A 26,567-nucleotide genomic window follows, 5' to 3' on the forward strand; every position below is an offset into this window, starting at 1 on the left:
TCATCTGCCCTATGGACCGCATGGTCTGAAAGAGAAAATGTATTCGTTTTACTTTTATTTGAACAGATTATCTAATGAACAAAGGTCAGATAACTTAATTCTGGAAACAAAAAATAAAGAGGTAAATGGACATAAATCCCCACCCCGTAAGTTCACGCCCAGACGTGGTCAGATGACACCCCATCCGATGACCCCAGTCCCTCCTTGGAGACATTTGTAAAGGAACCATTCGATCACCGAAGCAATGGTCAGTGACGGATTGCCCTGGTCGCTTGAGTTTTATTTCATCCCTGATATCTGCGATAAGAGAAAATTGGATGGCCGAAAGAGTCAACGTGACCGGGTCAAATGTTTCCAGCGTTTGACGAATAACTGCGACAGAAGATCTCTTGAGATGGACAATGGCTTTTTGGGTGCTGGTCAAAAAGAAATTATGTAAACAAATCTATCTACATTTTTTAGGGGGATATTGGAAGTCAAAGTTGAAGTCAAGTAAATAAAGTGATACGTGAAAGAAGTGGTGGCCTTAGTACGCGTTGCCCACTAAGACAGCCCCACTCGACACCCCTTAAGGCCGCCTCGTTTATTCAGCGATAGCTTGCCTTTAGACCTCATATATGTGCCCCGCGGCCATTTTACATGTTCGGCTGTCTCTTTCGGAAACCATTTGCAGCAAGGTGTGGAATACAAGAACTGACCATTTATAGAATCTCTCGGAACAATCTTATTTGGAGTGGCTCTCAGTCTTGAAGTCATCATTATCTGAAGCAATCTATTTCGACGTGAAATAAATTTTGCCTTGAGTTAATAAAACGTGCTTTTAACCAAAGAATATTGCTTTGTAATTCAATCACAGTAAGTGTTCTATGTAATAAAGAACAAATTTACACCAAGGAAAAAAAAAGCACTTAACACTAAAAAAAAAAACACCAACTTACATATTCATACCAGACATTTGTCTTGAGAACTTGATCTTTGATGTCCACATCAAGAATCTGAATAAGTGACAGTCCAAAGTCGACCCTGACAGCGTCAGACGTGTTGACAACTGGCCGACCTTCCTTTCCCATGCGAGCGTATCTTTCTATCAGCCGCTTGATAAGTATCTTCTCTTTCGAGGTGATATTCAGTTCATCATCGAACTCTGTGGATGGATCAAGCATACAGTTTGAGAATGGAATGTTGTCCTAGACCAAATGTGCAATTTTGCAATGGATTATGACACTGAACGAAACAAGACTTTTTAGCAGACAAGTAGCAACAATACAATATTGGATTAAAATGATATCATTGGGGAATTTAACATTCAGGTTAATCACAGTAATTCCCTCTTTGTTAACATTTTCATTTTTAAGCTCCGGTCTACATTATTTTAACAATAAAATATATTGAGAAAAAAAAGAAGAGAAGGCGATATAAATAAATGTGATGGAGAAATATTGTTACCAAATAAAAACTTACAAACAAAATGAAAAGTGCTAAAAATTCGGAGAAATTTTTAAAATAAACAATGTCAGTGCAAGCTCGGCCTTAATCCTAGACAAACTCTGCAGCCGCCCAAGTCCTCCAATTGGTGGGGATCTCGTACAGGATTAGAAAATATTTTAATTAGGTCTCAACGATAGTTATACCACTGACTCACTGACTCTATGTTTATTAGTCTAACTCTATCTCTTCCAGGTAAATTGCGATATATGAATTTCAGTTATTTGTCGATTTAGTTAAAGACACAGGCAGATTCTTAATAAATTGAGAAAAAAATATTATTATTTTGCTGTTTCTTTTAATTGAAAAAAATTAATTCAAGGCCATCAAATTCACTTCGCCTATGACCCAAAAATTATCCAAAGCCGGCACTGGTCTAAGACGCTATTTGTCTCTTTGTCTCTTCGTACAGTCCGTTATATGATATCTACTTAGTTGTCCAGTTTGTTGTCTATACATTTTTATGTTCGTCACAGTCACAGAACGAATTTCAAATATTTCCTCCATTATTTCATATTTCCGTAAGGATTAGAATCTGTCAGTGCTAGCTCGCTAGTTATTCACTTTCAATGAAAGTCTCTAATATATCAGACATCCAAATCTATTGATACAATAATAAGCAAATGCTTTTTAAGTATCTGCTAACACATTTAAAATGTCATTGTTTTGAAGTATCTGCTAACACATTTAAAATGTCATTGTTTTAAAGCATCTGCTAACACATTTAAAATGTTATTGTTTTGAAGTTTCTGCTAACACATTTAAAATGTCATTGTTTTGAAGTTTCTGCTAACACATTTAAAATATCATTGTTTTGAAGTTTCTGCTAACACATTTAAAATATCACTGTTTTGAAGTTTCTGCTAACACATTTAAAATGTCATTGTTTTAAAGTATCTGCTAACACATTTAAAATGTCATTGTTTTAAAGTATATGCTAACATATTTAAAATGTCATTGTTTTTTCAAAAGGATGGAAAAGGACAGGTTTGGAGCTCGGGAGCATTGTATCGACGTCACAAAGCGCATAACGCAGCCACAGAAAGAAAGTAATGCCGGAAAGAATTACGAAAGGGTGCATTGGAGGATAGGGGAGGGTTGATTAAGAGATTTAAGGAGTGCAAGGATAAAGAAAGAAAATGATGGAGAAAGTAATGGACGAGTAGAGAGATAGAGAGAAAGAGGAACAAGACAAATCAAATGGGAGAGGGGGGGGGGAGAAAAAGGACAAAATGTAGAGGAGTGAGAGAAGTGTCACAGTCGTGACACGCGGCTGTCTCCTCTGAAATGTGACTTGACTTAATCACGTTTTGGCACACAATGATACGCTAGATCTAGGTCAAGTCAAAACAAATAGATCTAAAAATAGTTATCAGAAACATTTCTTAAAGCAAATCAAACAATTCGTTCAACTTTCCCCCCAAAACCCCAGTCAATTTAGACCAAAATATTTGTCGAAGTATAATTTGTTTGCTAAACAAAGTTTCACGTTCTAACGTCACTTCCTGTCATTCTATCGTCTGCGTCGAAGTAAACTTGTCTCCCAACGTTAAGCAGTATAATCAAACAAATGGCGAAACACCACATGCATTACAGTTTCTCAACAATATAATGCACATCAGTATTTTATATATATCCTTGCGGTTGTAGACTCCTTGTAGACTAGGAACAGGGTGTCGAAGCAGGCCAGGGCATTTCAAATTGTAGTCCATATGATGGGCATCCAATCATACCAGTCCTCAAAAGTATTGTGTAAAATTTAAAAATGTATCGAAAGTATTTTTGCTATATAATTAATATAAATAATTTATTTGATGATTTTGAAACAAGCACTATTACTAAATGAATTAAGTATAACACTTGGAATGGTGAATCTCTTATTATGAAAAATTCCTGCTACCATTTACATTAACATATACATGTACTTGACATTCAGATTCAAGACAGTCAAAGCTGGTTCTATTGGTGGACACGACTCGCCGTGAAAACCATCTATAAGATGATTGATGTCCAACAATGAACCTGTCTTTGTCTTTTTATTGTTACAGCTCTTATATAGCACTACTTTCATGCTTATGAGGGGGGAGGGGGTATCTAGGAGTTGGTTTTCCGTGCTGACTTTGGGCGAGTCGGGTGTCGAACCTCGAGCCCCCTTCAAGGTAGCCAAGACAAGCCAAGTTCAGTTCAAGCGCACTTAGCCTCTCGACCACGCTTCTTTATTTTTGCTAAGGATATCTTCTAATTGTGAAGAGTGAAGACATGTAGTTACGCTAACCGTCACAGCATCCCAAAGACAACATTTAAGGGACAGATGATGATAAAAATAGTTAAAAACAAATAGGTACATTCAGTAATTGTTAGCTATTTATTAATTAAAAATAAGTATAAAAAACTTTATGTAATAAACAATTGGTTACAGAGAATTAAATTTAGTAATACGTTAGTAAATAAAAAATAAATGACATCTTTTACAATAGTAAAAATTCGATTTTTATTTTCGTAGTACAACGACACAGAGTACTGTAGAGGTGTTTGAATAGTACACCGACACAGAGTACTCTAGAGGTGTTTTAATAGTACAACGACACAGAGTACTCTAGAGGTGTTTTAATAGTACAACGACACAGAGTACTCTAGAGGTGTTTTAATAGTACAACGACAGAGAGTACTGTAGAGGTGTTTTAATACGAAAAGTTTGCATTTTATTTCATAATAAATCTTTTTTTGTTCAGTGAATTGTAGGACTGGCATAATATTACTAAAATACTTTTTAAATTAATTATTTTAAAAATGTTAAAGAGAAAAAATATTTTTCTTATTTATTTTAATAAAATTTAGATGGTTGAGATGTAGTACATTTCTATTTTAAACCTATAGCACTTTTTATAAAACAAAAAAAAGAATCAGCTTGTTGACAGTGTCATAAAATACCAATCTAATGTTCATTTTGTATGAAATGAAAAAAACAATTCAAGGATATGCTCTTATCAGTAATTTGGAAGGCAAGTTGTACATTCTATTTTAAATTTCGTGATTTTTAGGGCGCCCCTGAGACCACCCAACTCTCTAAGGGGTACGTGACTTTAGTTTGGAGAAAGTAAAGGCGGCTGGTCGTTGTGACGCTAGTTACCATTGGCCAAAGTTACCATTGGCCAAAGAAACAGATGACCTTACCATCATCTGCCCTTTAGATCACAAGGTCTGAAAGAAGAATTTTACTTTACTCACAAGGTCAAATTTGCTTTCTCAATAACATGGAAATCTAGTTTGACTGTCTGCATCTTAGAAATGGTTACACACACAACAGAACATCTAGTCCAATGTTTGAAGGTAATTCAATATACTTTTCAAGATTATTTCATATGTTAACAAAGCCTCTATGTATTTCGACCCAAGACTAAATCTTTATTGTCTTATGGCGTTGAGCCTATTTATTCATCACTGCTGCCATCCTAACGTTGGTAAATCTCTAGTGCTTGGGAGAAAACATAAATAATCTTACGTCTTTTTTTTATGTTTTGCACAGGATTCTAGCAATAAATACTTTTTAGCTGACTTATTTTGTGCTCCCTTCTTTTTCTATTCTTTTGCGCCAATCAACGCATTGCTACACTGTTCAAGATAATATTGTGATTTGTGAAGGACTTCGTAGCGGGACCAACTCGAGATCTTGCGACAACTTCATCAAACTAATAAGAATTTGCATGTGATAGGACTTAAAACGTTGTTGATCTCTTTATAGATTCATCTGAATATATTCAAACTAAGGTCGATCGCTTTAAGAAATAATGGCCTTAAGTTTCTTGTTTATCGTTTAACATGCTAGAGGATTTGACCTTTACTAGAAGCACTATATACGGAGGAGTAAAGCGGATGTAGGCTATTTACGGCAATAGACTTTAAAGTGTACAAGATTTTTTTTTTAAATCACGACGCTCAAAGTGTTGCTTTTAAAGAGAACATTATAAAATCTTAAAACATTTTACTGGCATTCATGCGACCCTTACAGTGGCCCTACCGGCCCTATAGGGTACCGGCCCACCGAACATTCGCCCGAATGCCCATATAGCCAGTCTGCCCATGGCTAGGGGTAAGCAATATTTTTGTCAAAGCATTGATCACTTGACTCTGTCTGCCAGGTCAAATGTTTGTACATGTTAGCTCTCCCACATACCAGTCTGTAATCCAGGTCAAATGTTGCACAATTATTTCATGGTACCTGGCCAAGCATGAATAAATGAAACAAACATTAAAACAATTAATTAATTACTTTGTTTGATATTGAAATTACGGGAATAAATGCTACTTAATTAAAGATATAGATATATATATATATATAAATTATTACATTTATTATATTATTATTACATTTGGACACGTTTTTTTCTCCCACTTCCCATTCTCGGATCAAATTGAGATTTTGCATAACTATTCATAATCGATAACAATACACGAATCCATCCAAAAATTAACCAATTAATTAATCAATTAGTACTAATTAATTCATTTTGTTTTATATAGCGGAAAGGGAGCGAAACCCTCACATTTTAAAATAAATGGCAGTAATTAGCGGTTCTTTTCCCTTAAATAAGTTTTGTTTAAAAAAAAATTCCATTGCTTCTTCTTTATTGTATTCAATTTTCTTTGTCCAAGATCTCTCTTCTCTATTTTCAAATAATTGTCTTTGTGACTTTCTTCTACAAGGACTTCCCAATGTACTGTAATGTATTTCTAACGCTCTCAATCGTTTTAGTGGCTTCATACAAGACACACACACACACACATACACACACATACACCCACAAACACATACATACACACACAAGATATATACATAAAAGAACAATGTATTCGTTTGTTACTATTCTTACTCTGTTGTGTATGATAATGACATTGTGAAGGCTTGTTTCGTTTGTAAAGGCTTTGTTTTGCATTATTTCAGATGTTTGTGTCTAGACGGGGAAAAAGTCTACTAGCCAAAGAATCTTTGGTAAATAATTTTTGTTTATAGAGTAATAATCGAAGCTATTCTTTGGCTCTCTGCGTGATCACTTCAACAAAGATGGAAAGAAAAAAAATTGTCCTCCCCCCCTCCCTCGTGGAAGTCAATTGAGTTATTTCCCCCAATGTCTTTAACGATTATTCGACACAACAGTGGACATTGGTCTGCAATATTTGTTTGTTTGTTTAGACAAAATATTCTCGATTTGGCATTTTTTCTCTTGTTATAATAACGCATAGGTTATACTTCTTTCGGACCCACTCTCTTCGTAATCATTTGTTTTTACAAAGTTTTGTATCAAGTCAGTCTGTCTGTCTGTATGTCTATCTGGTAATAATTTTGTACACTGTTTTTTTTGTTCTCCCACACACCAAACCAGACAAAAGTGAATCAATAAAAGAAATTAACGAATTAGTTCATTATTTATTGATAATTAATTATTTGGTTCGGTAACGATCAACAGAAAGAATTGTACTTGACAGATGTTGTGGAATATGTTGAATTAGTCCCCTTTATACTTTGTGTAGAGAATTAAGTCATGGATTTAAGGTTTGAAACTAACAATAGATAACTGTAGAACCTTCCATTTTCATAAGCATTTTGCTGGCACAGTGGTTAAAATATTAGTTTTTAAATTTTATTAGTATTATTTATAGAGAGCATTTAAAAAGCGATCACAGCAACATTTTCCGAGATACCTCCTTCTTCCTCCCCCCCCCCTTTTCTCAACTGGTCCACATAAGTGATAGGATCATAGCGCATTGAGAAAGCTAGAAGCATGAAATAGTGCTAAACAAAAACAATTGGTACAAAATAAATAATTAATTAATAATTAAGTACATGAGTGATACAAACTAATTAATAAAATCACACTTAATATGAGCTTTTTTTAAAAGTATCTTTTTATTTTTCTTGTTTGTCATTTAGTCTCATTTAGACTTCACATAAAGAAACTCAACTCACAGAGGGTTAACCCCCATAGATTTAGCTCCCACAGATCATATTCCCACAGACACAAATCCCACACACTTAGTTCACACAGAGTTGACTCACTCAGATTAAATTTATTCAGACTTTTCTTAACTAGTATTCCGAAATCCCAATGTAAATTCAATCTTTTTAATACTAAACTTAAGACTAAAACCTGACAAAAACCTGGGCAAAGTTGCATTAGGCCTAACTGAGCGCCTAAAGGCAGCAAGGAAAAACTTCTCCCAGATACACTCTAAATTCGCTGATCCGCATATGAGATTGGACCCTAGCGCTCTGAGCATGCTATAAGCATGAAAGTGGCGCAATATAAAAGCTATAATTTTAGTAAAGACTGAATTAAAAGTTTCTGTATGTCAATAATAACAGGAAGGAGTGTCTCTTACTTAACTAGCGATAATATACTGTTAGACACTGTTAGTTAATATTATTAGTTTGTATAGAGACGCACAATAATTTACGGACTTTGAACGCGACTAGTGACGCTAGGACTTAGTTGTGTTAGAGTCAGTTAGGGTTAGAGTCAGTTAGGGTTAGAGTCAGTTAGAGACGACTTGAAGACAGACAATCACTTGGGGATACGATTTCTTTAGTATAAGAAAATATTTGATCGGCAGACACTCGACTGTGGCCTTTTTTTTTTGGGGGGGGGGGATTAAACCTTCATCTGAATTGTCAACGCTTTTGGACTTAATCGTGAGGGTCGTCTGTCCTGTTGGTTAGTCGCATTGAAATACACCCGTACAAGAAACCCAGACATCTCCAGAGTAATTCTGTCGAAGTCAGACAGGCATCAAATAACTACAAGACAGATAGACACATCACACTACAAAGTATCCATTCTCTACAAACACTTTGTTTTATTTCTCTACAAACACTTTTTTTTTCATTTCTCTACAAACACTTTGTTTTATTTCACTATAAACACTTTGTTTCATATGGTTATAGATATCAGTCTATAGAAAATGTAAAAATATTTGTTGGTTTCTAACTTGCTTCTTTGTATAATACCGAAATAATTTCACTGTGTTTCTGTTGGTATTAAAAAGACTTACGCAGTAACCTATCGGGAAATCAATCTTAACCTCCACCGGCACTAGCGTAGATTGTATCATTTCTATTACATCTATAAAATATCGTCTGAATAGTGCCAGTTATTTAGTGTGTTTGTTTCCAATGTTACGAACGTGTGTATGTGTGCGCAGTGGCGTAGCTAGGGTAAATGATGCCTAGTGCGGCAGCTCCTCTTAATGCCCCCCCCCCAATTTTCTAAAAAAAAACGAAATAAAACAGCGAAATGCCTAATGTTTATTTATTGTTAAAACATTGCTAATTTGCACCCAAAAAAATCAATTTAACAACAAGATACAACTAAAATCTTAGCTTCTTTCTTGCTGGCAAAATCAATTTTTTCCCAAAAAATGTCAAATTAGTGAGTCGCAAATTTTTTCAGCGTTGATGGGCATAATGTGATGATAAGCTTGAGTCTGCATAAACATCACTTAGCACAATTGTCAGAAATATAAAAATAAAAACAGTATTTAGAACTGACTCCTCTAACCAACATCTCTTTGACTAAAACTCAAAATCTCCAACAGGACCTTGTTGCAGAAGGTCAAAGGCTTCTGAAGAAACTGAAACGAACCGTTGAAATTTCTTTCGCTCTAGATGAAATGTATTTTTGTCAATGTCGTCATGAGCACTATCAAGATTGATTTCGATCTGAGGATTCACTAGTTGGGATGGTGACAAAAATTCATATTTACCTACCACATCATGATATAGCTCATATCAGGTTACTATTTGTTGAACTATCCCGTCCAAGAAAGAATAAATTACCATCCGTAGCTCTTCCTTGTGAGTCAGTATAGAATCTTCACCTTTTTCGTCGGGCATCTTGTGGCTAACACGTCTTTGAGGTTCTGCGCTAATCATCAAATCTTAGCACAAGCATTCTGTAAATTCTCCCGACTAGTAGTGTAAAGAATGTTTTTAAATCCGTTTAAAATGCGAAGTATCGAATTTAAAATCTTTTGGAAGGTAGATTTACGCGTCCTTAATTCAGTTAATACAGTTAAAACCCAAGGTAGGTGAAAAACAAAGTGCATAGCAACTAACAATCCGCCTACTTCAGACCTAGTAGAAGAGTATTCATCTGTTCTAGTCAATGTCTCTAAAGTTTCTATAATTTTTGAAAATGAATCCATAACCATTGTAACGACTTCTCCTCTGGCGCTCCAGCGCGTTTTAAGCAAGCGCTTAAGTCTAGTCTCAGTTTTATTTTGGTGAGGTCGTGAGCTCGGTCAAAAGGTGTTGAAAGGGTCCAGTGTACCGAAATATGTTACGGAATAGATTTCAGCTTCAGCCCGAATTCCAGCCAAACTCAGAGAATGTTTCGAGCAGATAATAAATTAGAATGATGTCAATGAAAGACTACAGAAATTGGTCCCGGTCATTGTCCACGACAACGTAACCTCAACATTTAGAAAAATTGATCCAGTTTTGTGATGTCAGGTGAACTGTTTAAACAATCGAAAAACATTTGGCTCATTATCACCCAATATTACAATAGGTTCATTTTGTGTTTGTGGAGACATGTACTATATTTGGTCTGGAACTAAGATAAGTTCGAAGCAAATGTTCTCTCAGGAGTGTATCGTACTGTCGTACTTGAATAGTAATTTCACCAACCCCTAGAAATGACCTACATTTGTCTTTGTCATTCTTCTTCAACTTGTTCGCGATGCCCATTAAGTGCCAGATTCTTCTATTTTAGAGTCTAATGCGTTTATTTATAAGCTCTAGATCTAGGTGAAACGAACAATAGAATAACAAAATGTGCCTGACTGTAAAAGTGAGTTGCCTTCACAGATTTCAACAAATCAAGTCAACTTGATTCAACCTGGTTAACAGCTTACGTTTAATTTAAGAAAGACCATAGGAGATTGATTAATTAATGAAGTAAATTAATTTGTAGAAACATTTCAAATTCAGACGTTTGTCTTTGTTCATGTATTTACAATGCTATGATTTTATTGAGAAAATGTATCCTTAGTTTGATGCCCCTCACAACTTGATGCCCCGTGCGGCCCGCACCACTCGCACATAGTTAGCTATGACACTGTGTGTGCGTGTGTCTGTGCTTGTGTATGTATTCTATTGCCAGTCAGTTCACAGTTTGATCATAATTAGATCTAGGTATTTTTTTTTTTAAATCGTCAGTGTATGTTGTTATGTACTAAAAGTGATTGATTTTCATTCAGTGACAATTTACAACAATACTGTTGAATTGCTTTATGTTTAATTTTTTTAACAAAATATATCTGTTTCTAAAAACACACTCTTCAATTTAAATACCACTAAAATTACTAATATTGGTGATAAATATTTCTATTACAATTTTAGTAGAAGAAGAGATAAAGAACTTCGATATCAGTGAATATAGTAGTAGTGGTAGTGGTAGTGGGTCAGCATTCTAATTTTTTTGAAGATGAACATTAAGATTACAGGTCAAAGTGACTATTATGAGACTTTGTGACCAGACATTGCTTCTTCCCAGTCAGCTTTATTCAATGCAGTTTTATAGAACATTGAGCCATCGATACAGTTTGTGAAGAAATTCAATACATTTAAAATATAAAAAAAAACAGTAAAAGAACAGGAGGGCCACACTAAACCTTTATCCGGCCCATAGCTATCTTACCACAATAGTCTTCTCTCTGTGTAGATGCGTATAAGCCCTGCATACAATTAATAAAAACAAATCAATGTCAGATTTTGCCATAGCTCACAGGCCAGAAGTACATTATTTTCTATTATTTGATATTTTTGTACTTTGTGTATACAATAAATATACTAGAGATTTCCATACGTGGCGGGAAAGCTTTCCGGTGGTCAGAATAAAGTAAGTGTTGTTACGTTAGATAGTATAAAGGTATATGATAACTTTGGTGCACATTTTTAGAATTGCAGAATCAAAATGTTCTAAGCTCTTAAATTGTTGCACAAAGACAAAACTTGGAGCTAGCATGGGAATAAAATAATAAAACGAATGGGCAACTAACTAGTGGCAGTAATGGAGATTTGATGCGAAAATAAACTGTCATGCATTAAAATAAAGTTACAATTATAACTCATTTCTTGTATATGTAATTATCAACAAGGAAGTACAGTATAGCGTCCTAGGGATTCCTACTTAATGGCGATGAATTTGATCGATGTACGTGAGAATTTTAAAATAATTCCTTAGATCTACATTTAAAGATGTGACTATCAAAAGAAAATGATTAAATATTCGTCTCCACATTTTTCTAAGATTCTAAAAATCCCATTTCAATGTGTGTGAAGTTCTTGCTTGCAGTAACAACACAACGTTTTAGTCAACATAATAAAAGAAGTTTGAAACTCTATTTCTCGGAACTCTAAATACTATCATTGATTCGTGTCTTTTCCTTCGTGTCTCTTCCCGCCAGTTGTCTCCACTTGTCTTTGAGTTCCCTCCCCTTCCAGAATGTATCAGCCAAACAAGCTAACACGTGATTGTGGCCATTATGGTGGCAGCGGTCTATAATCAAACCTACTTGGGCGAGAATTAGTCTCGATGCAATCTCAACTTAAGGCGCGTTAGAGCCCCCCCCCCCCTTTCTCTCTCGCCTCTCAGGAGGATACTATAATCAGTTGTGTTTTTTTTCCAGACCAATTTTGCCCTCACTCTATCACCCACCTCCCCTTCACCACCCACGCATTGACAGCCTCCACCCCCCCTCCTTCCCACTAAGACCTAATCATATAGTTCTCAGATATATCGTTATAAACAACGTTTGAAGGGGGATATGAAAGAAGGAATGAGAAAGAGGCAAAGTGTGTGCATGAGTGTGTATGTGTGTGTGTTAGTGCATTGAGAGTGAGATATAAAGGGATGGGCAGAAGGGGAGAGGGGGGGAGGTCCGAGAGGAGATGGAATGAAAGTAGATGTTGATATCATTTAGATGTGAATGGCAGAGGTGTACCCCAGAGGTGAAGGGAACAGATGAAGATACAATAAAGCGTGTAGATAGTGGTCTCTCCAGGAAGCCTCTACGATCTCGACGCTTCTTACGTGTGTCACCAACAACCAAGCCAACTAAGGGTGTTGTTAATAGGAGAGAGAGAGAGAGAGGAGAGAAAGAGGACAAACACACACACACACAAAATTAGCAGTTATAATTAAAAATGAAGTAGCAATACAATTGCAGAGCTTCGAATTCCAAGATATGTTGTTGACATCTAGACCCACCATTACTACTCAGTACAGGTTAACAACATTTGATACTGAACTATTTATTGAATCCCAAAGTCCACAAGTTTCTATCTGACTCTTGGCTCCAGAATTTGAATGTTTGAAAGCAAAAGAAAACCTCAGACGCTGGAAAGAATGAAGATAAATTAGGGCAACATTGAACTGAATGGAGAAATCAATTGGGACTTTAAAATATATGAAAAAAAAAGTAGGAAGACTCTCAGTTGTAATAAAGTGTTAGGAAATAGTGTTTATTTTATAGTAACACTTTAATATTTAAGTTCTTTTACATTGGTGCAGTAACTTTACTGCGTTTTATTAAAAACATTAATAAAAAGAAATCAATCTTTTTTTAACTCGCAAAACAAAAACGCTTTAAAAACTTTACAGGAATAATAAAAAACAAGCAAACTATTTTCCAAGGAACTTTATATTATAGAGACTACACATTAAGACGACCCTCATGGACTTTACATTCTAGGAAGACATTCTTGGACTTAACACACTTCGACGACATTCTTGGACAACACACTAAAACAACACTCTTGGACTTAACACACTAAAACAACACTCTTGGACTTAACACACTTCGACGACATTCTTGGACAACACACTAAAACAACACTCTTGGACTTAACACACTAAAACAACATTCTTGGACTTAACACACTTCGACGACATTCTTGGACAACACACTAAAAAAACACTGTTGGACTTAACACACTAAAACAACACTCTTGGACTTAGCACACTAAGACAACATTCTTGGACTTAGCACACTTAGACAACATTCTTCGACTTAACACACTAAAACAACACTCTTGGACTTAACACACTAAGACAACACTCTTGGACTTAGCACACTTAGACGACATTCTTGGACTTAGCACACTTAGACGACATTCTTGGACTTAACACACTAAAACAACATTCTTGGACTTAACACACTAAGACAACACTCTTGGACTTAACACACTAAGACGACATTCTTGGACTTAGCACACTTAGACGACATTCTTGGACTTAACACACTAAGACAACACTCTTGGACTTAACACACTAAGACGACATTCTTGGACTTAGCACACTTAGACGACATTCTTGGACTTAGCACACTTAGACGACATTCTTGGACTTAGCACACTTAGACGACATTCTTGGACTTAGCACACTTAGACGACATTCTTGGACTTAACACACTAAAACAACATTCTTGGACTTAACACACTAAAACAACACTCTTGGACTTAACACACTAAGACAACACTCTTGGACTTAGCACACTTAGACGACATTCTTGGACTTAGCACACTTAGACGACATTCTTGGACTTAACACACTAAAACAACATTCTTGGACTTAACACACTAAAACAACACTCTTGGACTTAGCACACTTAGACGACATTCTTGGACTTAACACACTAAGACAACATTCTTGGACTTAACACACTAAAACAACACTCTTGGACTTAACACACTAAAACAACATTCTTGGACTTAACACACTAAAACAACACTCTTGGACTTAACACACTTAGACAACATTCTTCGACTTAACACACTAAAACAACACTCTTGGACTTAACACACTAAGACAACACTCTTGGACTTAGCACACTTAGACGACATTCTTGGACTTAACACACTAAAACAACACTCTTGGACTTAACACACTAAAACAACACTCTTGGACTTAACACACTAAGACAACACTCTTGGACTTAACACACTAAGACAACATTCTTGGACTTAACACACTAAGACAACACTCTTGGACTTAACACACTAAAACAACACTCTTGGACTTAACACACTAAGACAACACTCTTGGACTTAACACACTAAAACAACACTCTTGGACTTAGCACACTAAGACGACATTCTTGGACTTAACACACTAAAACAACATTCTTGGACTTAACACACTAAAACAACACTCTTGGACTTAACACACTAGAACAACATTCTTGGACTTAACACACTAAGACAACACTCTTGGACTTAACACACTAAAACAACATTCTTGGACTTAACACACTAAGACAACACTCTTGGACTTAACACACTAAAACAACACTCTTGGACTTAACACACTAAGACAACACTCTTGGACTTAACACACTAAAACAACATTTTTGGACTTAACACACTAAAACAACACTCTTTGACTTAACACACTAAAACAACACTCTTGGACTTAACACACTTAGACGACATTCTTGGACTTAGCACATTTAGACGTCATTCTTGGACAACACACTAAAACAACATTCTTGGACTTAGCACACTAAAACAACACTCTTGGACTTAACACACTAAAACAACACTCTTGGACTTAACACACTAAGACAACACTCTTGGACTTAGCACACTTAGACGACATTCTTGGACTTAACACACTAAGACAACATTCTTGGACTTAGCACACTTAGACGACATTCTTGGACTTAACACACTAAGACAACATTCTTGGACTTAGCACACTAAGACAACATTCTTGGACTTAACACACTAAGACAACATTCTTGGACTTAACACACTAAGACAACACTCTTGGACTTAACACACTAAGACAACACTCTTGGACTTAGCACACTTAGACGACATTCTTGGACTTAGCACACTAAGACAACATTCTTGGACTTAGCACACTTAGACGACATTCTTGGACTTAACACACTAAGACAACATTCTTGGACTTAACACACTAAGACAACATTCTTGGACTTAACACACTAAGACAACACTCTTGGACTTAACACACTAAGACAACACTCTTGGACTTAGCACACTTAGACGACATTCTTGGACTTAACACACTAAGACAACATTCTTGGACTTAGCACACTTAGACGACATTCTTGGACTTAACACACTAAGACAACATTCTTGGACTTAGCACACTAAGACAACATTCTTGGACTTAACACACTAAAACAACACTCTTGGACTGAACACACTAAGACAACATTCTTGGACTTAATACACTAAGACAACATTCTTGGACAACACACTAAAACAACACTCTTGGACTTAACACACTAAGACAACATTCTTGGACAACACACTAAAACAACACTCTTGGACTTAGCACACTAAGACAACACTCTTGAACTTAACACACTTAGAGACACTCTTGGACTTTCTCCCCTAAAACTACAAAGTCAGACATTTTGTTGGACACACTTCCCCGTCCTATCGCCTCTTTCTCTACGACTTTTTCTTCTTCTGGTGGTCAAGTCATTTCTTGCGTCCTCCATTCTTCCTTGTTCTTTAACGCGTCTCCTGTCACTCCTTTTATTGCTCATAGTCCAGGCTTTCATTCTAGGACTTGAGCTCCTAAGCGTCGCCTAATGCCCAGAATTGAAGATCTTTTCTAATTCAACGCTAGTCTCCTACCCTCCCGCCTCTCACCCAATCTACAGTCTCTCAATGGCTGTAATTTAAAGGGAGTTGGCGCTAAGAGCGGGCCGGGTGGACCAAGAGGGGTGGGGGACGCTCCCCTTTTCTCAGTGTCAATGATGCTCAAGCCATCGTTGGTCCAAGAAATGGTAGCCAATTGAACATATAGGGCTCTCCGAGTTAGACAACAGAATGAAACTAGTGGAATTCTGTGAAATTCTTTTAAAGAATGAACATGTTACGAATATTGAAAAAAAAAGTTAGTGGCTAAAAGGCTGTGTTGATTAATTAAATCAAAGCTTTTTTTAAAACTCTTTCCCACTCATTTCCTAGAATTCGACACACACACATCCACACACACATCCACACATCCACACATACATACATACATACATACATACATACATACATACATACACACATACATACATACATACATACATACATACATACATACATACATACATACATACATACATACATACATACATACATACATACATACATACATAATATATGATATACTTGTGTTCAACAGTTCAGCAAGAGGGACAACAAGAGGCGCTTTCCCCTTCGGAAGTGAAATCGAATGTTAACAAGACATTATTGCGTTACGTCCCATGATGGACAAAAAGTTCCAAGTCGAGTGATTCTATTTGTTCTGTAGAGGGCGTTCATATCTCTAGACTGTTGCTGTAGAGGGCGTTCATATCTCTAGAGTGTTGCTGTAGAGGGCGTTCATATCTCTAGACTGTTGCTGCGCCTTCTTTAAGATTCTGGACGTTGCTTAAGTAAGGGCAGGGATATAGATTTAGTTGTGTTGTTGTTGTTGTTGTGGTTGTGGTGTAATACAGATTTGTGAAATAATTGTATGATATAGATGTGTGATGTTTTTGTTTGGTGGTGTTGTATGATGTAGATTTAGTTGTATGCTGTTTATTCGTGATGCACATGTGTGATGTAGATGTGTGATATAGTTATCATGATGTATTTGTATGATGTACATGTTTTATGTAGTATGATATAGATTTATGATGTAGGAAAACAGGACACACACCATTAAATACAAAGGAGATGGACTTGAGGTACTGAATTGTATTTTTCAATCTAAAATATACAAAAGAAAGACTCCTAGATATTACAATATGGGTATTGACTTTTTATAACATGGGTTTTAGACTTGAGACTCAAATCAATTTTTAAAAACCTTCCAACAACCAATAGAAATATTATTTAATAACAGCAAAAATATCCAGACAGCTGTTATATATCATGTCAGCAAAGCAAATTTGTTCTTCGTGATTTAGCAAAGAAAAAGGAAAAAAGAAAAATATAAAAAATAATTATAATAAAAATAATGATTTTTTAAAGTGTAATTGTATCAATTAGTTTAGAGAAAAGAAAGAGTATCGTGATATCTTTTTAAATATATTTTATAAAAAACAAATAGGTACACTAACCACTTTGCCAGTGAAGTGCTTATGAAAATAGAAGTTTCATAGTTATCTATTGTTTGTTTCAAACTTTAAAGCAAAGTATATAGGGGACTTATTCAGCTTATACCACGGCACCACCTCACCATTCAAGTACAAGTTTTGTTCCCTTGTTTGATAAAACAAAATAATTAATTACCAATACTTAGTGGTTATTTTTTTTTTAAATTAATTCTTGTTTTGTTAAATTGTGCAAAGTTTTAACTTGATCCGAGAATGGGTGTAGGAGAAATAACGTGTACAAACTTTTTACCATACAGACAGACAGAGTTAATATAAGCTTTGGGAAAAAATAAAATCTTTTTCAGTTCAGTTTTTTTCTAAGCCATTTACAGGCTTGAAAAAATACTTGTAAAGAATGCAATGAAATCAACTACGTGTATTTAAATGTCGAGTATTCCTGTGAATGAGTTTGTTCACGTGAATGACTTGACACACTTTCTCTTAGTCTTATGAAACGTATTCACGTGAATGACTCGGCACACTTTCTCTTAGTCTTATGAAACGTATTCACGTGAATGACTCGGCACACTTTCTCTTAGTCTTATGAAACGTATTCACGTGAATGACTCGGCACACTTTCTCTTAGTCTTATGAAACGTATTCACGTGAATGACTCGGCACACTTTCTCTTAGTCTTATGAAACGTATTCACGTGAATGACTCGGCACACTTTCTCTTAGTCTTATGAAACGTATTCACGTGAATGACTCGGCACACTTTCTCTTAGTCTTATGAAACGTATTCACGTGAATGACTCGGCACACTTTCTCTTAGTCTTATGAAACGTATTCACGTGAATGACTCGACGCACTTTCTCTTAGTCTTATGAAACGTATTCACGTGAATGACTCGGCACACTTTCTCTTAGCCTTATGAAATGTATTCACGTGAATGACTCGGCACACTTTCTCTTAGTCTTATGAAACGTATTCACGTGAATGACTCGGCACACTTTCTCTTAGTCTTATGAAACGTATTCACGTGAATGACTCGGCACACTTTCTCTTAGTCTTATGAAACGTATTCACGTGAATGACTCGACGCACTTTCTCTTAGTTAGACTTATAAAACGTATTCACGTGAATGACTCGGCACACTTTCTCTTAGCCTTATGAAACGTATTCACGTGAATGACTCGGCACACTTTCTCTTAGTCTTATGAAACGTATTCACGTGAATGACTCGGCACACTTTCTCTTAGTCTTATGAAACGTATTCCTGTGAATGACTCGACGCACTTTCTCTTAGTTAGACTTATAAAACGTATTCACGTGAATGACTCGGCACACTTTCTCTTAGTCTTATGAAACGTAGTCACGTGAATGACTCGGCACACTTTCTCTTAGTCTTATGAAACGTATTCACGTGAATGACTCGACGCACTTTCTCTTAGTCTTATGAAACGTATTCACATGAATGACTCGGCACACTTTCTCTTAGTCTTATGAAACGTATTCACGTGAATGACTCGACGCACTTTCTCTTAGTCTTATGAAACTTATTCCTGTGCGCCAGTTACACAATGGACTATTTCCACACGTTTCTGACTGATTCAGTTTTTGACTTCTCTCTAGAACTAAATGTATGAGTCTCATACTTTCTTTAGGTAACACTGTAACTTAATTTTGCTGGTTTCCTTTCTCCTCGGAGGATGGGATTTCAGACATCATGAAAAAAAAAACTTGAATCCATATCAAATTTTTTGTTACTTCCAATTGAACATTCGTTTGGAAAACGTGAACTAGTTTAAAAATACATTTCCCGTTTTTTTTTCCTAGGAGAAAGAAAATATCTTTATCACCAGATCTAGTGGCCAATATTTGGAGTTGCTGTTGGTCATCTCGTCTGCTATTACAACGAAGAATTAAAAGAAACCTATGGAACATCCTGAGGATCACACATGGAGTTAGTCAAGCAATACGTGAGAACACAAAAATAGAATCACGCATGGTTTAGTCAAGCAATACGTGATTACACAAAAATAGAATCACGCATGGTTTAGTCAAGCTTTACATTCATAGACAAGGACAAATCACACGTGGACTTAGTAATGCTTTACATTAAGAGACAAAGACAGTGGTGTCCAAATAGATTTGACATTGTGTTTGACAGATGACCTCTCTCAGCTTCAATGTGATTTACAAAGTCATATTTCAAGATTGAGAGAATCCAGAAACCACCTACCACCTCCCCACCCCTCAAATATCTGATACCCCCCGCCCCCCACTGGCGTCCACTTAAATCAAGTGTCACTACGGAGATAAACTTGTTTCTGCCTTGTAATGATAAATCTTTGGGAATCGCAAGCTATTTCTGAAATGCAAGACGCCCTAATAGGATCAGCCATTCTTTCCACGTCTGGCCAGAAAACTCTTTCTTCAATATATAGATCTATGTATCATACCTACTACACGAGACACATATATAATTGGGCTCTACCGAAGCCAGCACATTGTCCCAATTAATCAAGTAATAGAGAGTGCTTTCAATACAGTGGAACTAGTTTAACTTGGAGATAAACGCTAAGACTCAATGTTTAGTTACTTAACAATTTAAGTGCAGCTTTGTTTATCGCAAAAGTTTACAATTTTCAATTTTTAGACTTCTTTTACCAATAGATACATTTTAAAACTTCGGTCGCTGAACATTAAACTTATTTTTGGCGAGTTTTTTTCTGAGCTTAGCAAGAAATAAAAAGAAAGATTTGTCTTTCATAGAGTTGATTGCTAGTCATGTATAATAGTGTCCGCATTGATTTTCTGACACCATTTTGGTTCAACTGATTGTATATTTTAAAGTTTAGAGCCTTCCAAGCCAAACTTTTTTTTACGCCTGTAGACTAAATGCCCCGAAGACATCCTCAATGCAGCATCATTAGCGTAAATGATGTCTTTCAGTCGGACACAAACAAATCTTGAGACAGAAATGCGCCATTGAATTTGAAATTGAAAAAAAAAATCTGTATCAAAACTTTATTTTGAAAACTTGATTTACAAAACATGAAACTCTACAGAACACGAATGCTACAAAATTGTCGCTTGTTTTTAAGAAGTTTCTATGTTCTAGTAATGACCGCTAGTGTCGTCGCAAATAAAATAAAAATTGAAAGACATTTTTTAGAAAAGGGAAAGAGAACTCCTCTCGCTTTAATTGTTGTGTTTCTCGCGTGGGTGAGCTGCCCCTAGTTTCCGGTCTGGTCTGTATGTGGAATCCAATCTTCTCTTAAAATTTTTGGCCCCGCTCTCTTGGAAAATAAAAGCGATCACCTTCAAGCCTGGGACGTTGGAAAACAAAAAATGCCTTCGTCCATGTTGGGCTCTAATGAAAACTACTCGTGACATTTCGGCCATCATGTTGCCAGGGCTGGCCTATAAATAATGGACACATGAGACACTCATGTTGTCACCAGCGTCCATCTGTAACGCTCCATGTTGATCTGCCAGGGAGAGATTGTGTGCAAGGAAATGGATCCTAATTTTTATAGAACGAAATGAAAGTGATTTTTTATGAGTCACATTTATTTCCTGTTATCTCAGCACTGCACTCTCGGAGAGAAAAAAATTCCCTAAAGTTTGACCAGCAATTAGCCTTTTCATTTCGTTTCAGATTTTTCTCTTTGGACTCGTTCCGTTCGTTCTAAAAATAGAAGGCAAGAAAGTGAACGGAAATACGTAGCACTGGGGAATACACAATTTGAATTCTTGAGGTCAAAATTAACGCTCTTTTTTTTTTTTACATTTTCTTTTACTCGCTTGCACTCTCTTCATGGGTGGGAATAGAAGAACATTTGTATTTTAAAAAAGGCTCTTTTTCCGAGAAATTGGACAGTTTATGTATATTGTCCAGGAAAAAAACAATTAATCGGCAACACAATAAAACTCTGGTTTGATCATATAATTGTTCAGGATTACAGTGTTGTTTTTTTGTGACGGTACGCACGTTTATTATTAATTTTTTAGTAGTTAAAAGCTACGCAATCCATCACTGAGTATCAGCACCTATTTTGTTACAAAACAAGGTTACAAAAGACAGTTTGTGTGGAAACACAAACTCAAAATCGGCCCCCGAAGTAAAATGTTTTACATAATTCGGATAATCCTTCAGAGTTAAAGATAGTTTACTTCCTAGTCCAAACCTCCCGCAGGACGACGGGGGATGGGAGCAGGCAGGGTTTGAACCTTCGATCGTCGATAAATCCAAACGACAGTCTAGCGCGCAAACCGCACGACCAGTGGTCCACCCAGGTAGGCTTCAATATTTTGAAAAAGAAAATCCGAATGAAATTATATCAAAGACAAATGAGAGATAAGAATGGAGAAAGAAGGTTAACAGATCTTGTGTAGTGCCCCAACCGTCCCGCAGATCAAAGGATACGTGAAAGTGAATGTAAAGTTAGATGTGAACCTGGCCTAACTAGTTTGTGGTCTATAGGGCAGATGATGTTAAGTTCATCTGTTTTTGTGGCCTACGGTTAACGAAGGTGTCATGTAGCCAGCACAACGACCAACCGCCTTAGCTTTTCCCCAACTAATGTCAGGTACCCATTAGAGCTGGGTAGACTCAGAAGTTGAAAATCCCAGTCTTTACCAGGATTCGAACCCGGGACCCTCGGTTCGAACTAAATAAGTTAATTGTTTTGAAAAAGCTCAATCTCATATTCGAATCCTCAAAAAATAAAAAAAAAAAAAAAAAATTTCCGCTATATGGAAAAAATTTACACGAAAATGATGTTTATAAGATTACTATTCGTCTTAAATTAGGTCTAACATATAATGCATACTAATTAGCTTTTTCTTATAAAAAACTGCTTGCATAATTCATTTTAAAAATTAGAATTTTCGCTTTCAGGAAAAAAAAAAGTAGCCGTTGCATCAGAACTTTGAATGGTCTAAAATATTGTGAAGTCGGATTTTCAATATCTCTTCTAGTTTACGAGATCTAAACGGGACGGACGGACAGACGGACAGACATTTCGCACAAAACTAATAGCGTCTTTTCCCCTTTCGGGGGCCGCTAAAAAGCACTGTGTAATAATAGATAGATAGATAGATAAATAGATAGCTAAATAGATAGGTAGATAGATAGATAGATAGATAGATAGATAGAAGGGTAGATAGATAAATAGATAAATAGATAAATAGATAGATCGATAGATAGATAGATAGATAGAAATATATGGAAATTATTATTTTTTGTTTTTGAAAAAATCAAAAAAATCGAGGTTTAAATTCTTTCAAATACTGTTTGAAATTTAATTATAAGTTCATTGAAAAGAACAATTAATGGAGTTATTATTTGGAAGCTAGACAATTATCTTGATCATTAAGAGCTTAGACTTTGCAGACGAGTTTCAAGCCATGTTTCAATGACCTATTGTTGTCGACTGCAGTGTTCACAAATACTTCTTTACATCTCATAATGCACACAGTTTGATGAGTTCCCTCTGTCAGCAGCACACCTTTTCCCAAACAGTTGAGTAGGCCTAGACCAGTGTTTCCCAAACTGAGGTACGCGTACCCACAGGGGTACGGAAAGACTTTGGATGGGGTACTCGTTGCACCTCATTAACTATGCTGTTTTTTTTTTAAATACCCATTTGTTATGTTTTGTTAATACATTAAAGTGTGTGTGTGTGGGGGGGGGGGGGGTAGTTCGAGGGTTACCCAGTATTACAAAAATTATTAAATGGGTACACATAGGTCAAAAGTTTGGGAAACACTGGCCTAGACTCTAGAGAACAATCACAACCACAAGAAGAAGTAATGAAAATCACAGCGAATACTTTATGACATGTAATAGGCGTTAAGATAACTGTGTTTGATGCATTATACATGAATTATTTTCATTTATACAAATATGTTTAAGTCCGAGTTGAACTTTTCTCTGGCCCTTCTTTCGTACAGTTACTAAAGCCATACTAATAGTATTATATAAAGCTATAAACGAACCAGCTTTTCTTCCCCTGGCCAGGTTGCTACCTCTTATATGCAATGTTTTCACAAGTCAACGCAAAACTTGTCAACCCTAGTAGAAAGATCTAGAAAATGTCCTTCTTTTGTCTCTTCTTTCACCTTCACCTGTCCATTCATCTGTATGAACGTTGGTGCACTATATTTATAGATTTTTTTATATAGCGCTACTTTCATGCTTATAGCATGCTCAGAGCGCTTTGGTCAAATCTCATTTGTGGACCAGTTTGGGGGGGGGGGGGAGGAGGTAACTAGGAGTTGGTTTTCCGTTGGCGCTTAGTAAACACAACTCTGCCCGAGTCGGGTGTCGAACCTCGAGCCCGCTTCTGGGTAGCCAAGCCAAGCGCACTTAGCCTCTAGACCACGCTCCCCACTACACAGGATCTGTCAACGTGCTCTCTTAATTCCTCTTTGGTTTGTTTTTTTAACATCTCTTGTAGAGACAAGGCCGTCCATTATTCCCACCACTTTATTGGTCTGCCTCTTCTTTAACCTGTTACAGTTCTCTGCAGAAAAGTCATGCAAGCCTGAGGACCTCATGATATGATTATACAGTTTTAGTTTGCGTTTTTCGACAGTGGTCAGCTGGTCATCGTTGAGTTAAATTGGTATTGTGTTCCTATTTCAGATTTCCTTTTTTTCCATGCCTAGGATTCTTCCATAGCATCATGATTTCATGCCTAGGATCCTTCTATAGCATCATGATTCCATGCCTAGGATCCTTCCATAGCATCATGATTCCATGCCTAGGATCCTTCTATAGCATCATGATTCCATGCCTAGGATTCTTCCATAGCATCATGATTTCATGCCTAGGATCCTTCTATAGCATCATGATTCCATGCCTAGGATCCTTCCATAGCATCATGATTCCATGCCTAGGATCCTTCTATAGCAGTGATGCCCAACCTTATTTGGTCTGCGGGCCATTTTATTTTCGGCATTCGTGTCGCGGGCCATAACACCAAAAAGAAAAAAAATACAATAAGTTATTTTTAATAGTTTTATTTGTGGACCTACTTACATAAATTAATGTGATGCATGAAGTTTATCCAAAACCATCTTTTGCATATCTGGCTGCATAGATGAAACACCAAGTCGGAGCACTGAATCTAGATGTTCATTTGTGAGGCGATTACGTCACATGGTTTTCGCCCATTTCATCATTGAAAAAGTTTGTTCCCACAAATAAGTGCTTGAAGACACTGTGATCATCCTTAGCGCTTGTTTTCGAAGATTTGGAAACGCTTCTGCAGGTAACATGAAGTAGAAGTCAATGGTCTGCATCACTTGAAATTTGTCAAACAGGGATGTCTGGCATTGTAAGTCAATCAGTTCCAGTTGCAGATCTGTCGGAGCACTTGACACATCGGCAGCAAACGGATTTTCAAAAAGACGGATTTCATTTTTTAAATTCTGAAAATCCAGAAATCTTTCATTGAAATGATTCATGAAGAGCCTCAGAAGTTGCATCATTCTTTCTTTAGGAAAAGACATATTTAGCTGCTTATCATTTAGTAGAGTGGTACAGGTTGGAAAGTGGACAAGATGCACCCTTTCCGCCTGTTAAATGAAGAGTTGCAGTTTTGTTTGGAAAGCGCTTATGTCTGCGTACACATGCGAAATCATTTTGTCTTTCCTTTGTATTTTGGTGTCGAGTTCATTTAGATCTGATGTGATGTCGCATAAAATAACAAAATCACACAACCATGAGGGTCGTTCAGTTGTAGCACTTGTTTTGATTTATCGGTCATAAATATTTCAATTTCGTGTCTCAAATATAAAAAAAAAACGTTTTAATACCTTTCCTCGGCTTAACCAGCGCACTTCACCGTGAAATAGAAAATCATCACATGGTCCAGATTCAAAACCTTTCCACAGAGATTTTGTTGGTGAATGATGCAGTGAAGCCGCAGGGGTTCAATTCCATTTGACTCAACATTTTTTTTAATAACTCTTGCTGTCATTCCGCTGTGACATCCAACCATATTTCTAGCGCCATCAGTAGTCACTCCAACTAATTTATTCCAAGGAAGAGCAAGGTCCTCTATGATGGCTGACACTTCTTTGAAGAGGTCTTCTCCAGCTGTAGTCCCATGCATGCTCCTCATAGCTTCTAACTCTTCTGATATATCAAAATTGATGTTTGTACCTCGAATAAATACCAAGAGTTGCGCAGTATCAGTTATGTCAGTGGACTCGTCAGCAGCAATAGAAAACATTTCGAATTCTGCTGCTCTGTCTTTTAATTGTGAATGGAGATTTACCCCCATATCTTCCTCTCGCCTTGTAATTGTCATGCGAGAAAGGCTGACAGCTTCTACTGTATTTTTCTTTTCAGGACACATTTCTTCCATCACTGCTAGCAAGGACTTTTTTTACACATTCGCCATCGGAAAAAGGCTTCATTGCTCTACTTGAGAAGTGAGCAACTCTATAGCTGGCCCTTATCGCAGACTCATTTTCGTGTCTCTTTTTGTTAAATATTTTCGTCAATCCCCCAATCTCTAGTCGTAACTTGGCAATCTTGTCTTCGCGGTTCAAACCAAGAATGCCACCATATGTGTTTATGTGTTTGGCTTCATAATGCCTTTTAATGTTATGTTCTTTAAAAACAGCCACACTTTCTTTACAAATCAAACATGTTGGCTTACTATCATATTCCATAAAAGTAAAGATCTGTCCACTTTTCCTGAAAGTTTCTACATTCAGAGTCCACTTTTCGTTTTAGGCTCTACCATTTCATTAAATCACAAACATTAAACACTACGGTACCAATCGCTTTGACATCAAAAGAACACGACCCAAAATGATGCATCAATGATGCTCTGTATTGCACACACAAGCTGTCAAGGACACGGCTAGCTCAAGACAGTAGCGGAATATTCCAAGAATTAAAAATAGCTGTCTAGTTTTATCGCCATTGAAAAAAAAACAACAACA

General features: G+C 36.4%; 1 protein-coding gene across 4 annotated transcripts in view; it reads right to left on the reverse strand.

Moving 5' to 3' along the window:
- Positions 1–26,567, reverse strand: part of LOC106050278 (neuronal acetylcholine receptor subunit alpha-10-like) — a 135,907-nt gene that overhangs the window by 52,381 nt on the left and 56,959 nt on the right. For all 4 annotated transcript variants that reach the window (XM_056020724.1, XM_056020726.1, XM_056020723.1 and 1 more), the window contains one exon: positions 939–1,144. In XM_056020724.1, the coding sequence (XP_055876699.1) occupies positions 939–1,144 (206 nt within the window). The remainder of the gene's footprint in view (positions 1–938; positions 1,145–26,567) is intronic.

The sequence above is a fragment of the Biomphalaria glabrata genome, chromosome 2 (assembly GCF_947242115.1).
Source record: "Biomphalaria glabrata chromosome 2, xgBioGlab47.1, whole genome shotgun sequence".
NCBI lineage: Eukaryota > Metazoa > Mollusca > Gastropoda > Planorbidae > Biomphalaria > Biomphalaria glabrata.